The following is a 15,867-nucleotide window of genomic DNA, read 5'->3' on the forward strand; positions in this document are numbered from 1 at the left end:
GCCTAGAAAAGTAGTTCCACCTCAAAAGGATGATTTGTAAACTTTAAAGCTCAAATAATATATATATATAATTATTATATTTTTTTTTTGACTGAATACTTCATGTAAGAGCTTTACCAAAAAATACAAGCGTCGCATTACTGCATTTAAACCCTCCGGTAAATTTGCCCCATAGACTTCCATTATAAGTGCATTACTGTAAATGCGTTTCAGTAGTTCGTATTTTAATGTAATCTTGTATAGAAGAGGTAAGCTTATTTGGCTTGCTGTCTGTATACTGGAGGGCTCGGAGCTCAAGACTTGACTCGAGTCCTGATTACCCCACTCCCCCCCACGGACTTTACTTATTTAGAGAAATGATGAATCTAGAGAACAGGTGGAGATGGGGTGGAGGAGGGATGTCAGGAAAATTGTCACAAGAAGCAGGTAAGCAGCAGCTTATATACTCCTAATTGTGGGCCATGATTTATCAGATTAAAATGAACATGCTCCTCCCAAACCTCCATTTTGCACTCATTTTGACCAGCTGAGACACAAGTTAAAATTTGTCAGGGATAATTGACAACACACCACAGGTGCTGACTAAAGAGATTACATTATAATGAATCTGGCAATATTCCTCTGTTGTTCCATGGGAAAGCATTCTGTCAGCTGATTGGAGGGTTTTCGCCCCGACACGTTACACTCTGATAAACCCACGCGGGATGCTTCAGTGATTTCCAAACTGATCTGAGATACCTGATTCTGAAATGAATGACATGAATGAGCTTTAGTCAAATACACAAGACAACAGTGTTGAGATCGATGGCGCCCCGCGGCTCAGGATGATCAATGAGTGTCAGATCGGAGGAGATTTTTAGTAACTCAGATCTTCTTCATGATGTGTTCCAGGGAATTCCAGGTCCTGTGGGAATCAAGGGACCCAAAGGCAGACAGGTAAACGTCCTCCCTTTATATGCATTAATTTACAATTAATATGCAAATCGAGATGCGTTTCCAAACAAGGCCTGTCTCCAGCTTTAAGTTTCAAGGTGGGCACAGTGGCAGTAATGGTGGGCCGGTTGGGGGTGGGGGGGTTGTAGGTAAATTAGGTTATTGTCTGGAAAGCCTACTCTTAAAAAAAATTAAGTTAAGTTAAGTTAAACTTGATAGGATTTTTGTGATTGGTTGTCATTTGCCGTGGGCCAGGCTTGTGATTTTCCCCCCATGGAGCCGGGACTGGTCCAAATGCTAAACGTGAAGTTACTTTTGGCTAGAAAGTAAGTTCTGCACATATGGTGTCCAGCTGTGAAGACTTACAGTAGGAAGATATGTTACATAACCTATAAAAGTCTACATCAAATTCTGTTTTTAGGAAAGGTTTTTTATTTCTTAAAAGCATTGGGGCTTGAGAGGGTTCAACATATGTGAAGAAAATGTTCTGTATCACTTAAAAGATGCAAAGAATGTAAACACACATCAAATTAAAAAGAAATAGTGATAAACTAATATATATTCAGATAATCAGCATTGGATGATAATTGTGGTCGAAATCAATTTTTGTGGTAATTAATATTATGCCACAAATGCTGTCGATTGAGCTCAACTTGAACATGAACTATTTGAATAAACGTACTAATGATCTGTTAAAGCATTATATAAAGTAATTACAAAGTGGGTGACAGTTTTCATTAAGGTTGTATTTGTTTACAGTACACGCATTAAATGCATTAGTTATCATGAACTAACAATGAGCAATATTTTTAACAGCATTTATTAATATTGGTTAATTTATAAAAATACAGTTGTTCAATGTTTGTTCATGTTTGTTCATAATGCATTAATATTGTTGTATGCAACTATTAACAAACGTTAACATTGGGGTCCTGGGTAGCTCAGTGGTAAATGACGCTGGCTACCACCCCTGGAGCTCGCTAGTTCGAATCCCAGGGCGTGCTGAGTGACTCCAGCCAGGTCTCCTAAGCAACCAAATTGGCCCAGTTGCTAGGGTGGGTAGAGTCACATGGGGTAACCTCCTCGTGGTTGCTATAATGTGGTTTGTTCTCGGTGGGGCACGTGGTGAGTTGAGCGTGGATGCCGCGGTGGATGGCGTGAAGCCTCCACACACGCTATGTCTCCGTGGCAATGCGCTCAACAAGCCACGTGGTAAGAGGCGCGGGTTGACGGTCTCAGACGCGGAGGCAACTGGGATTCATCCTCCGCCACCCGGATTGGGGCGAATCACTACATGACCATGAGGACTTAAAGCGCATTGGGAATTGGGCATTCCAAATTGGGTGAAAAAGGGGAAAAATCCCAAAAAAAACAAACGTTAACATTAACCAAGATTAATCAGTGCAGCAAAAGTAGTGTATATTGTTAGTTCATGGTAAATAATGTTAACAAATTTTTTTATTGTAAAGTGTTACTGAAACAATCAAGCTTTTTATATTGAAAGTCAAGAGGTCTGTCTAGGATGAAAAGCACTGGAACAAATCAACAATATTTCATAAGCACATTTCATTTGAAAAGGCAAACTTCACAATCTCAGTAGCTTCTTTAAACGTTCTAGAAACACTTGAAAGCTGCTCCAGGACATTTTTATTTTTGTTGGTAAGTGTTCACCGTTTCCCACAGAGAGACTTGAGAATCTCCTCAGTTATACTGTAACGAGTGTGTTAAAATCACAACACGGATCGTGCCAGCTGGCCGCTGTGCCCGCAGTTGAGCAGGACTGATTAATCGAAGGGTCTTGAGTGCGGATGAAAGCTTGCTGGAAGACATTCAAAGGCCTCAAACACGCACACTGTCTCCCTGAGCTGTACAGACACACCGCATGTACTGCACAAGAGCCTTTGCAGAGTCAATTTCATCTCGAGACTCCCTCATTTATTTTTGGACAGATTGGGAAAGTCACTCGAGGCCGCGTGTTACTGTGATTTTACCGCAGGAATGCCTAAAGACAGAGTTGCCTCCGTGTCTGAGACCGTCAATCCGTGCATCTTATCACGTGGCTTGCTGAGTGCGAGAATCACATTATAGTGACCACAAGGAGGTTACCCCATGTGACTCTACCCTCCCTAGCAACCGGGCCAATTTTTGTTGCTTAGGAGACCTGGCTGGAGTCACTCGGCATGCCCTGGATTCGACCTCACGACTCCAGGGGTGGTAGTCAGCGTCTTTACTCGCTGAGATACCCAGGCCAAGTTTTCAGGGTCTTTGAGAGCAACACACAATGATATGAGATATTCTGTGACAGTTCTGTATGTGCTTTACGCAGTTCATCAAATATAACATAATTAATGCAATATCACGATCATACTCTGTCAGACTTGCGCTCAAATGAGGCATTCAGATCGCTGCATGCTGCATACACGTGTGTTTTATTGCGGCATGGAAACATGTTACCTCAAGCAGTGAGCATTAAAGTATTTCAATAGCAGTGTGAGAGATGAGATGCTGACTGAAGTGTTTGGAAATGTGTTGAACACTAATGTGTGGGTTTTTAACAGGGTGTTGTTGGTGAGGCGGGTGAGAGGGGAGCGCCCGGAATGAACGGAAATGAGGTATGGATCAAAGCATACAATAATTGCTACTTATGCTAAGACAGTTTATAATGTATTCGTGAGATATTTATGAGGACTTTCAGACTTGATCGATGGAAGTTAAAGTGAAGAATTTACAGTATGCACCAATCGAGTCACCATACATTTTTTTTAACAGCTTTCCTGAACACACCCCCTGTCTACCATTGGTCGACCAACGGTTACTCCCGCCCTAAACTCATGTCATTTCTGTGTTTTGTAGGGGCCTATCGGAGGGACCGGCAGCAGTGGATTCCCAGGCCTCAGAGTGCGTCCACACACACACTTGTACATAAAAACACAGATCTGTAAATTTGACCCTAAATGTCTTTAAAGTGCCATAACAGGACACTTCAGAGAGGAATTTGTGTACATAAGATGCGTTCAGGCATTATGTGTGCTTTGATATTTTGCCCTGTTCACGCTTTCTGTGCTGGATTCTCAGAGGAAATCTGAGTCTCTCTGATTTCAGTTACACCAGCAGGTCCTGCCAAGAGAATATTAATAATATCTGATGTTCTGTGTGCTGGAATCTGTTCAACGACAGCACACTTCACTTCACGACGAGAGATCCACAGATAAACTGAAATAGTTTCTGCTGTAAAGGGAGAGGTACTGTAGACAGAGAGTGAGATAACACGTGCGATTATATTCAGTCAACATCACGTGCGGTGTTGGCGAATAACTAATTATAATAGTCTTGACAAAATATTTTTATATTCTACAGAGATTGTTTTTTTTTTTTATCCTTAAGCCAAGACTAAACTTTCTGACTGTAACTCCTCCAAGAGCTTTCAAGCAACATCCATCAAACTCTGCACAGACTGTAAGAATGTTTTGACGTGGGTTGCTATGTGTTTTCAAAATAATCGGAACTGATCTATCTATCATCCATCCATCCATCCATCCATCCATCTATCTATCCCTTTCTTTTTCCATGAATCCATCCATCCATCCATTTCTTTTTCCATCCATCTATCATCTATCTATCTATCTATCTGTCTGTCTGTCTGTCTGTCCATCCATCCCTATCTTTTTCCTTCCATCAAATCATCCATTCATCTATACATCTATCTATTCATCCATCCATCCATCCCTTTCTTTTTCCATCCATCCATCCATCCATCCATCCATCCCTTTCTTTTTTATTCCATCTATACATCTGTCCATCTGTCTATCTATTTATCCCTTTCTATTTCCATCCATCCATCCATCACTTTCTTTTTCCATCCATCTATCATCTATCTATCTATCTATCTATCTGTCTGACTGTCTGTCTGTCCATCCCTATCTTTTTCCTTCCATCCAATCATCCATTCATCTATCTATCCATCCATCCATCCATCCCTTTCTTTTTTCTTCCATCTATACATCTGTCCATCTGTCTATCTATTTATCCCTTTTTCCATCCAACCATCCATCCATCCATTGCTTTCTTTTTCCATCCATCCATCATCCATCTATCTATCTATCTATCTATCTATCTATCTATCTATCTATCTATCATCCCTTTCTTTTTCCATCCACCATCCATCCATCCTTTGCTTTCTTTTTCCATGTATCCATCCATCCATCCATTTATTTTTCCTTCCATCCAATCATCCATCCATCTATCTGTCTGTCTATCTGTCTGTCTGTCTATCCATCCCTTTCTTTTTCCTTCCATCCAATCATCCATTCATCTATACATCAATCTATCCATCCATCCATCCATCACTTTCTTTTTCCATCTATCTATCCATCCATTCATCCATCCATTTATTTTTCCTTCCATCCAATCATCTATCTATCTATCTATCTATCTATCCCTTTCTTTTTCCATCCATCCATCCATCCTTCCTTTAAAGCTATCTTTCAGACAGTGCTTTGTCAAGCCAATATGAAAGTTTTATCTTGATGACAAACTTTAGCTATCTAGTTGAAAGTAGACGTGCTACTTACTTAAATACATTTGATTACTGCCAGTAATGAGCTACAACTAGGGATGTAGGGATAGTTTTGTTTTTGTTTTTTTGCATTATATTATGTCAAAATACAATTCATAGTGACCATATCTGTCAAACACTATTAAAACACAATAAAACTCCATATTCAGCACCCCATCTAGTTATCTACTTCTCAAAATAAATTAGGCCAGAATTATTTGCTTGCTGTTAACACATTTTTTAATTTATGATCATAAAACTGTCCTTGTGAAAACCTTAACTCCTGTATTTTTAGAAGTTATGGTGTTGTGAATCGCTTTAGGGACTGATGTACATTTTCAGTGTTTTAGACAGGTCTGGATATTGCATTGTGTACGTTAGTCTGAGAGTCTCGGAGGTCTTTAAATTGTGTGTTTTCAGGGTGAATAATTTTACATGTACAATAACCATTAACCAGCAGGGTTAGATCCTCTGGTTGTTCCGGTGGTAAAATACATACACCAGAGGTTGTTGAACCCCAAGAGTCTTTTAAAACTCTGGACAGAGATGTGAAACATGGAACAGAAGCGTTCAGCGCTGCTGTGATGTCATACGGGAAGATTTAAGGGGGATGTTGCAGTCAACGGGGATGTGTGTCGGTCTGATGTGAGGCAGATATTCCAGACGGTTTTTCTAATGTTTCTTCGTGATGTGTTTGCTGCTGTTCCGGGATGTGTCGGCTGTACCTCCCTCAATGCATTCTCAGGGGTGAAATCAAACAGTTTGAAATAAACAAATATAGATAACATATTCTGATGTATTTTAATGTTTTATTTTAAATATATAAAAGAGATGATGCAACAAATATAGAACAGGTGTCATGACTTCCACACTGAAATTTCATGAGACGAAACTGGCTGTCAGACACATATTGAGCATTTTTCTCAGGCACTTTTTGAGTCTAAATAGTCGCGCAACTTACATAATTTCAATAGTACACCCAAATGACATTAATCGTATCATACTGTTCATGTGTTAAACTTGCTATAGTTTACTTCCATGTTGCTTCTTCATCAAATAGCAATGTCAAATGTCAATCAAATCAATCACTGAAACATCAGCACCACCTTGAGTAAGAGATAGCATGTATAATATGTGTGTATTCGCATATGGAACAAAGATAATTCACCAACATGATATAATCATATGTATGAATAATATAGTATTTCTTTTGTAATAAAGAAATATATTTCCAGCTCCGAGGTGAATCACAACATTACAAACTTTGATTTGAAGCAAAAAAGTATTGAAAAAATCAGACAAAAAGACAAAAGTACAAGACTGTGTACTTAAAGTCTTTAATGAGGGAATGAATCCCATGAAGCGTCGCCAATGATGTAATTTAGTGAATCAGGAACTTTACCAGCGCATCAAACATAGAATGAGTGTATTTTTAAGAAAAAAATCAGTAAAGCGGACATTTAATTACATGACTATGTACTGTTTTCAAATGAATACATGTCAAGAAGCATTTGCAAATGATTGAGTTGTTTTTTATTTATACGCTGTCTTACTCTTAGAGGATAGGTAGGGACATATTTTTCTAAAATAGTTTTGTTTTCTCGCAATACATTTTGCATTCCTTCACAGTAGTTTGCTATCCATTACAATAGTTCTGGACTGCCTCACAGTAGCTTTATCCATCCCTTACGATCATGTACCATGGTTTTACTACAGTAACTATATTTATACTTACAGATTCTACTTTAATTGTGCACGCTTGCATGTGAAGGATAATTCACAGTTAGTGTGCGTTTTAGGACTTAAAGTTTCATGTCACTTTGGAGCGTTTGTGGAAACAAAGCAGAAATTCCTGCTGACTAACGTCCTGATGTGGTTGATGGGTGGTTTGGAAACGTCCTCATAAAGCTATCATTTTATGTCCATCACAGTGTGAAATCTGTGATTAATTATTCAGTAAAGCAAATAAGAAATGCTGTCATCGCCAAATGGTGCATTCTGTCTGACAATTTGATATTTATTGTAACTGAATGTTCATAATTTATAGAGTATATGGCACTTTCCACAAATAGGGAACAAAGTATAACCAGAAACTCTTAAAAAAGTTGATTTATATTTTTGTTCAGTGAAAGGAGTTGCTTATCAAAATTAAATTGAATTTATAAAATTATATTATAATTAAATAAACATAAAATGACAAAATCAAAAATCAGAAATGCTGTCCATTTAAAAGCGTCAAAAATAAATCAGCCAAATATATACAGTAAAATTGCATTATAATTAAGTTAAATTAAAATAAAATAACCTTCAGAAATGCTGACTTTCTAAAAACATCCAAATGAAGTCAAATGTATAAAATCAGATTATAATTAAATGAAAATAAAATAGCTAAATAAAATAAGCTTCAGAAATACGGACTATTTAAAAACATACAAAAATATATCAAATTTAGAAAATGTGATTTTTATAGTTAACATAAAATAACAAAATATAAAGTTAAAACAAAATGAGTCAAATAAAATAAAATAACATCCAAAATTAAATTAGCCAAATATATAAAATGATATTATATATAAATTTATATTAAAATTATAAATACAATTTTATTAAAATAACAAATGAAAAAAGAATAACCTTCAGAAATGCTGATGGTCTAAAAACATTCAAGATTAGATCAAATGTATAAAATTATATTATAATTAAATTAAAATAGAATTAAAAAATAAAATAATGAAAATAAAATAAAATAAGCTTCAGAAATGCTGACTGTCTAAAAAAAACAACCAAAATTAAATTAGCCAATGATATTATAATTGAATTATAATTAATACAAGTAAATTATATTATAAATAAATTAAAATGAAAAAAATAAATAATAATTCAAATAATCAGGGACTAAAAACGGTTCAAGGAACGAAAACGAAAACTGAAAACGAACGAAAGTTTTAGCAGAACTTAGCCGAAAACCGAACCAAAGTGATTTTCAATTGTTCCGGAGTGAAAATGTTATGTTTAAATACTAGTATCCAGTTATAACCGGTTAATTTTGTTCCAATACCCTTTTCATGAAAGTCTAAAGTGTTTATCACTGTAAATGTTTGGAAATGCACTTCTTTCCAAAAAAAATGAAACGTGCTTTGATCCTGAAGGACGCTGCAGCATCACACATTTCTTTGCCTGATTGTCCGTTATGGATGTCACATTCTCTGAATGAAGACCTTTTTAACAACGAAATATAATTACTACATATACATGCACGACTAATCCAGATACAAGGAAAACATTATTAGAGGTAAAAGTACATTTCTCAGCTGTTTCCAAGTCTTCACTGAATTATTGTCAGATTTGATGCTGTCGGGTTTTGACTCAGATGCAGATCTGTAAATAAAATGATATTTAACTCTTAATTAACTGCTCGTTATGATTTCTATGCTGATAAATCCACCACACAAGGAAAAAAATTAATTGCTTATTTTTGCTTATTTTGGTGAGGCAAGTTACTTATTTTGGGCTTGTATTTCCAGACCAGGCTGCTTGTTTCTCTTGTGAGATCTGGTAAAGCTGCAGTTGGTATTTCACGCACCCCTTAGTGCAGAGTACTGTCATTTTAAAAGAACGTTATTAACCATACTTTTATTTTATTCTAACCGGTAACCATTTGGAAAGGAGGCTGCGGAAGTCCTGAACTGGAGCGAAAAAATACAGTTTTTGCTCAGAACGAACCGAAATCCGTTTTTAGTCCCTGTAAATAACATCAGAACGGATAACAGGGTTGATAATTTAGCCTAAAGTAAGCTGTCACTCAGTAGGGGCTAACTCGGGTATTTTGGGATCAAATGTTTTATATTTCCCATAAATTACAGGACATTTTTTTCTGATAGGGTGAAAAGTGCAACATACAGTAGTTCATTCATTCATAAATGCATTCTGAGGTCAATTAGAATGCAACAATTTACGAAAGAATGTTTACACGAACAATTTACACATTCGTTCTGTATGTCCTTATTGAATGATTTTGAGAACTACTATATAAATTCTTTGTTGTTCTCTCGCTGTCTCAGGGTGATGTGGGGCCCGAAGGACCCCGTGGATTTCCTGGAATTGTGGGACCTCAGGTAAATTCTGCTCACATTACGACTCGAGCAGTGTTGTCTTTAACCTTATTGGCTGGACGCTGAAGACACGCCTCCTCTGCTTGTTGTCTCATTGGCAGGGCCTGACCGGAGGGGTGGGGCCACCTGGATTGAAAGGTGATAAGGTGATTTAAATATTTCTTTTATTGCAGCGAACATGTGAATTCATAAGGCTAATTCCTTCGCTATTGGAATGTTGCGATTGAGTTTTGTTGGTTAAGCTTTAGCAATAATTATATGCCATAATTTGTATAGTACTTTGGTTCAACTCTTGTTGTTTTTAAATGTGTTCTAGAAATAAAGTTTGACTTGACTTTCTCTGATAATCCAGCGGTTCTCAACCTCTATTTGTAAATAAATAAATAAATACAGTGCATTCGGAAAGTATTCACAGCGCTTCACTTTTTCCACATTTTGTTATGTTACAGCCTTATTCCAAAATGGATTAAATTCATTATTTTCCTCAAAATTCTACAAACAATACCCCATAATGACAATGTGAAAGAAATTTGTTTTAAATCTTTGCAAATTTATTAAAAATAAAAAATGAAAAAATTCACATGTACACAAGTATTCACAGCCTTTGCTCAATACTTTGTTGAAGCACCTTTGGCATCAATTACAGCCTCAAGTCTTTTTGAGTATGATGCTACAAGCTTGGCACAGCTATTTTTGGGCAGTTTCTCTCCTTCTTCTTTGCAGGACCTCTCAAGCTCCATCAGGTTGGATGGGGAGCGTCGGTGCACAGCCATTTTCAGATCTCTCCAGAGATGTTCAATCGGGTTCAAGTCTGGGCTCTGGCTGGGCCACTCAAGGACATTCACAGAGTTGTCCCGGAGCCACTCCTTTGTTATCTTGGCTGTGTGCTTAGGGTCGTTGTCCTGTTGGAAGATGAACCTTCACACCAGTCTGAGGTCCAGAGCGCTCTGGAGCAGGTTTTCGTCAAGGATGTCTCTGTACATTGCTGCATTCATCTTTCCCTCGATCCTGACTAGTCTCCCAGTTCCTGCTGCTGAAAAACATCCCCACAGCATGATGCTGCCACCACCATGCTTCACTGTAGAGATGGCATTGGCCAGGTGATGAGCGGTGCCTGGTTTCCTCCAGACATGACGCTTGCCATTCAGGCCAAAGAGTTCAATCTTTGTTTCTCATGGTCTGAGAGTCCTTCAGGTGCCTTTTGGCAAACTCCAGGCAGGCTGTCATGTGCCTTTTACTGAGGAGTGGCATCCGTCTGGCCACTCTACCATACAGGCCTGATTGGTGGAGTGCTGCAGAGATGGTTGTTCTTCTGGAAGGTTCTCCTCTCTCCACAGAGAAATGCTGGAGCTCTGTCAGAGTGACCATCGAGTTCTTGGTCACCTCCCTGACTAAGGCCCTTCTCCCCCGATCGCTCAGTTTGGCCGGGCGGCCAGCTCTAGGAAGAGTCCTGGTGGTTCCAAACTTCTTCCATTTACAGATGATGGAGGCCACTGCGCTCATTGGGACCTTCAATGCTGCAGACATTTTTCTGTACCCTTCCCCAGATCTGTGCCTCGATACAATCCTGTCTCGGAGGTCTACAGACAATTCCTTGGACTTCATGGCTTGATTTGTGCTCTGACATGCACTGTTAACTGTGGGACCTTATGTAGACAGGTGTGTGCCTTTCCAAATCATGTCCAATCAACTGAATTTACCACAGGTGGACTCCAATCAAGTTGTAGAAACATCTCAAGGATGATCAGTGGAAACAGGATGCACCTGAGCTCAATTTTGAATGTCATGGCAAAGGCAGTGAATACTTATGTACATGTGATTTGTTTTTGTTTTTTTGTTTTTTTTTCGTTTTCAATTTCAAACTTCTTTCACGTTGTCATTATGGGGTATTGTTTGTAGAATTTTGAGGAAAATAATGAATTTAATCCATTTTGGAATAAGGCTGTAACATAACAAAATGTGGAAAAAGTGAAGCGCTGTGAATACTTTCCGGATGCACTGTATGGTTGAGAAACACTGGCATAGATGACCCAAACACATCATCAGCAAGCATTCTATGTATATATTTATGTTTTGCATATAAAATGTTGGAGGTGTATATTATTTTGTGTGCGTCTTTATTCTATAATCTCTGTGATGCTGAATGACCTAGGGGGAACCTGGATTTAGGGGTGAACCTGGAGAAACTGGTTACCAGGGCGACAAGGTGAGAGGCAAGAAAATAGACATTACAAGCAACGTTTTATATACCATATACTAACAGAAATGTATATGAATGAATAAGTACAGAGCAACCTGGTCTCATAGAATCACATACTTTGCAAAATGATTTTTACGTGTCTCGTTGTACGTTTGGCGGCAGTTTCATGGTGAAATGAACACTAGAGGTGCTACAACAACAACGACTTTTATTCACTCACAAATCACGAGTAAAACAGCAAATTATCAGTTCATAAACACAATGTTATCTTATGACATCTAAACACTTTTTCTGTAGCGCATGACTCATTTTAACGTTTGCATTACATAATCAAAAGAGCACGCGAGTCGATCCATGAGCCCAAAGCATCATAGAAACACCACAAAATAACGTGAATTGCATTTTTACTCACATTTGCTTTTCTGACACTATCGGTTAGGTTTAGGTTTAAGGTTTAGAGTAGGGAGGTCGCTTTTGTTGATTTAAAACTCGATAGAGCATTAACCTTAAAAACCTCATCTATTTGAGAGAAGCTTTTTTTTTTACTCGCTTTTGGCGCCAAACAGTGGACATTTCACCTTGAAACGTCTGCGATAGCAAATTATAATAAAAACACTAGAGGTGCTACAACAACAACGACTTTTATTCACTCACAAATCATGAGTTTTAAATTTAAATCTCGATAGAGCACTAACCTTAAAAACCTCATCTGTTTGGGAGAACATTTAACTCTCTTTTGGCGCCACACAGTGGACATTTCACCTTCTAAATTTCCGCGATACGCATAATGAACCTGGTAATGTCATTTTGCAAAAATGTCGCCACAGTTGTGTAATTTTCACGAGATTGAGCTTGTATAAAATGTCGTATAAGCACCACAAAATGACGCTAACTGCATTACACATTTGCTTTTTCCGACACTATCTGTTAAGTTTAGGTTTAAGGTTTAGGGTAGGGAGGTCGGTTTTGTTGATTTAAAACTCAATAAAGTATTAACCTTAAAATACGATACGCATAATGAACCGCGTAATGACATTTAGCAGAAATGTCACCACAGTCGTGTAGTTTTCATGAGATCAGGCTGGTATAAAGTGTATAATTTAGGTCCTGTAACTGGTCACTATTTCTGTGTATGAGCTCATAAAAGCTGCATGAATAATGATTCAAAAGTATTGGCAAAAATATTTATAAAAACAATATAGCATACTGCAGGACATGTCAACTTTCCAAAAGTGTTTCATAAGACCTACCCACATACTGTACACTGATGTCATATGTATATTATGGCAGATGGCGAGGAGACTTCGTGTTTTGTTTGTGTTACTCTTTTAGGGAACAGCCGGTAATCCAGGACCACCAGGACCACGTGGAAAAGCTGGACCACCCGTAAGACCACGCGTTCTGCGCATATACTCTGTCCTAACATTAAAGCAATAACAATGAGAATTCTGTCAGTACTTACCCTCATGTTGTTGAGCGGTGATTTTAGGACAGAGCTGAATTATGATGTGAGTGTGTTTATATTTATTGTTGATTTTTCTCTCTCTGAAAGGGGAAAACGGGGGAACCGGGACCACAGGGGCCTCCAGGACCACCAGGACCTGAAGTAAGAACCCAGAGATCCTCCTGTCACATCGCTCTGAGAAACTGTTACGATTGTTTGGAGGTTTAAAATCATCAAAGTTCACTTGATGTTCCTAATTATTTCCAGTTGTGGACAAAATGTGTGCATTTTTGCACTGATCACACTTTCAGATGGTTCTCAAAGATAGAAATGAAGCTCAAACCAAGAATGAAAGTGTTGAAATAATTCTGGGGGCCCTATTTTAAGCATGCAAGCATTAAGCGCAGCGCAATGCCTTAAACCTTGTGCGTCAATAAAAGAAAGTTACTCAGAGGTCCTTAGAGGGCAAAAATGTCAGCATAAAAAACTGCCATAATAATATTATTTAGTAATATTATTGTCCACTTTCAGCGAGTAAATTTTTTTTAACCAACATCAGTCCTGATCATAACTTCCAAATATTTACTCATTTTCAGGATTTTAATGCTTTAAACGCTTTATAATGTTTATATAATGTCACTGTTATTTTTTACACACACACACACACACACACATACACACAAATTTCTCAATACACGCATACCAAACACACTCTGACATCCATACCAACACACACACACAATTTTAGCTGCATCATTTATTCAGTTGGCCTGCAGTGCTCTATAATACAGCAAACAGAAAATAGGGGAAAAGCTTGTATTTGCTCCATAGGCTAAACATGAGAAAAATGTCACCATCTGGTGGAAAATATAAAACGTTTACATTTTGAAGCCAGGGCCCCGGAATGAAAGCATAATAAAAATATATAATAATAGAATTCATGATTTTATGCTTTAATGGCACTGGAATCAAATACTGCAGTTTTAATGGGTTTCAATGGGGACATTTTTGTCCTGAAGGTCCTGAGTGTAACTATTTTGTGTACACAGTGTATTATAGATGTATTTTAGGAACTGAGGGTGAAATATCAAAATTCCCCCACAAATACACACCTTTGGCAAAATGTATGCCATTGGAAATAACACAGCCAAAATGATTGAAAAAACAAAAATGAAAAAGACAAAAATGTCCCGAAGGTCGCACATGGGTTGACTCATAAGCGCAAAGTCAATGGGCATGGCAATGAAGTTTTGGTATGTTTGTGCAAGCGTGCACTAAGTCTAGGCGCAAGAGGGTTTGGCGAAATCATGTGCGCAAGGTGCTATTCGGGTCAATGGAGGTTCTTCTCAGGCACCGTCTCCGTCCTATTATACAGTCCATTCCCTGTCAAGCACCAGAGATATAACTAAAGACAGCACATTCATAAGAAGTTGGTGGTGTAAATTGTATGAAATGCATTGATAGAATACAAATATGGATTTACATAATTTTGTGCGTCCTTGTTAAATGGGGCACGTTCTTTATATACGCATGGAAAATGTGGTTCAGGATATGGATGTTGGCTCTGTTAAATTACAGAGAATGTAAGTATTATTAGTCATTTTCATCTGCTGACACACAAATCGTGACAAGTATCAACAGTGATTATATCAGCACGACATTGATTTTGAAAAATTACATTCATTTTTTGAAACATGAAAAAATGAAACCAAAAATATTTCAAAATTCAAATAACACTTAAATATAATCAAGTGGTAAAAAAAAGTCATACCAAATCCAAATATTTTACTCTCTCCTTCTTCCACCGGCCCCTTTTGCAGTGACTTAAACATAACAATTAAAAGAATAATAATAATAATTGAAAAAAATAAACCATGACCTCTAGAAAATGTAACACAAATCTCATAATTTTTTGTTTTAACAAACAACCGATTATGACAACCTCTGTTTAATCAGAATTTAACTGCAGAAAATGACATGCCATCCAATTTTATATATCTGCTATACATGCTTCAAGAACATTTAAATAAGTCAGATCATTGGGATTCAACGACAAGTATAACTGTAGGTTATCTGCATAGCAACGAAAATGTATGTTGTATTTTCAAATCACAGAACCAAGAGGTAATGTGTATATATAGAAAACAAAATTGGCCCAAACAGTGATCCTTGCGGAACACCACAATTTATTGTTGAAGAGGAGGACATCTCATCTCCATCAGACACTACAAATCTTCTATTCGACAAATAGGAAACAAACCAGTCTAAAGCCACCCCAGATATTCCCATCCATCACTTCCATCTACATCTTTCAACCGAGGGGTGTGAGCTCAACAATCTGATTGATTAATTTAGTTGGTTTTGTTGTTGTTTGTCTGGAGAGGATGTTTAAAGGTTGTGTGTTCTCAGATGGTGGTGTAATTGTGCTTGAAGGCTTTTTTGGTACATGTGGTCTTCAAATGCATCGACTCAAATCCCTCTTTCCACGGAGCCACAGCATTAATCACATCATTGCTGTTTATTGTCTTAAATAAATGTGGAAAATAGTCTCAATTGCGTCTTTTTCAGAAGTCGTGACCACTTTCTCATCGTCTGTGTTAGTTGTGCATTTGTTTTTTGTTAA

The 15,867-nt window shown here is 37.6% G+C and overlaps 1 protein-coding gene across 1 annotated transcript in view; it reads left to right on the forward strand.

Moving 5' to 3' along the window:
- The window catches only part of LOC127420187 (collagen alpha-1(XXIV) chain), a 144,173-nt gene that overhangs the window by 60,587 nt on the left and 67,719 nt on the right, over positions 1-15,867 (forward strand). The window contains exons 12-19 of the mRNA XM_051662241.1: positions 892-936; positions 3,492-3,545; positions 3,787-3,831; positions 9,550-9,603; positions 9,702-9,746; positions 11,753-11,806; positions 13,133-13,186; positions 13,353-13,406. Of these exons, the coding sequence (XP_051518201.1) occupies positions 892-936; positions 3,492-3,545; positions 3,787-3,831; positions 9,550-9,603; positions 9,702-9,746; positions 11,753-11,806; positions 13,133-13,186; positions 13,353-13,406 (405 nt within the window). The remainder of the gene's footprint in view (positions 1-891; positions 937-3,491; positions 3,546-3,786; positions 3,832-9,549; positions 9,604-9,701; positions 9,747-11,752; positions 11,807-13,132; positions 13,187-13,352; positions 13,407-15,867) is intronic.

Source organism: Myxocyprinus asiaticus, chromosome 29 (assembly GCF_019703515.2).
Source record: "Myxocyprinus asiaticus isolate MX2 ecotype Aquarium Trade chromosome 29, UBuf_Myxa_2, whole genome shotgun sequence".
NCBI classification, from domain to species: Eukaryota; Metazoa; Chordata; class Actinopteri; order Cypriniformes; family Catostomidae; genus Myxocyprinus; species Myxocyprinus asiaticus.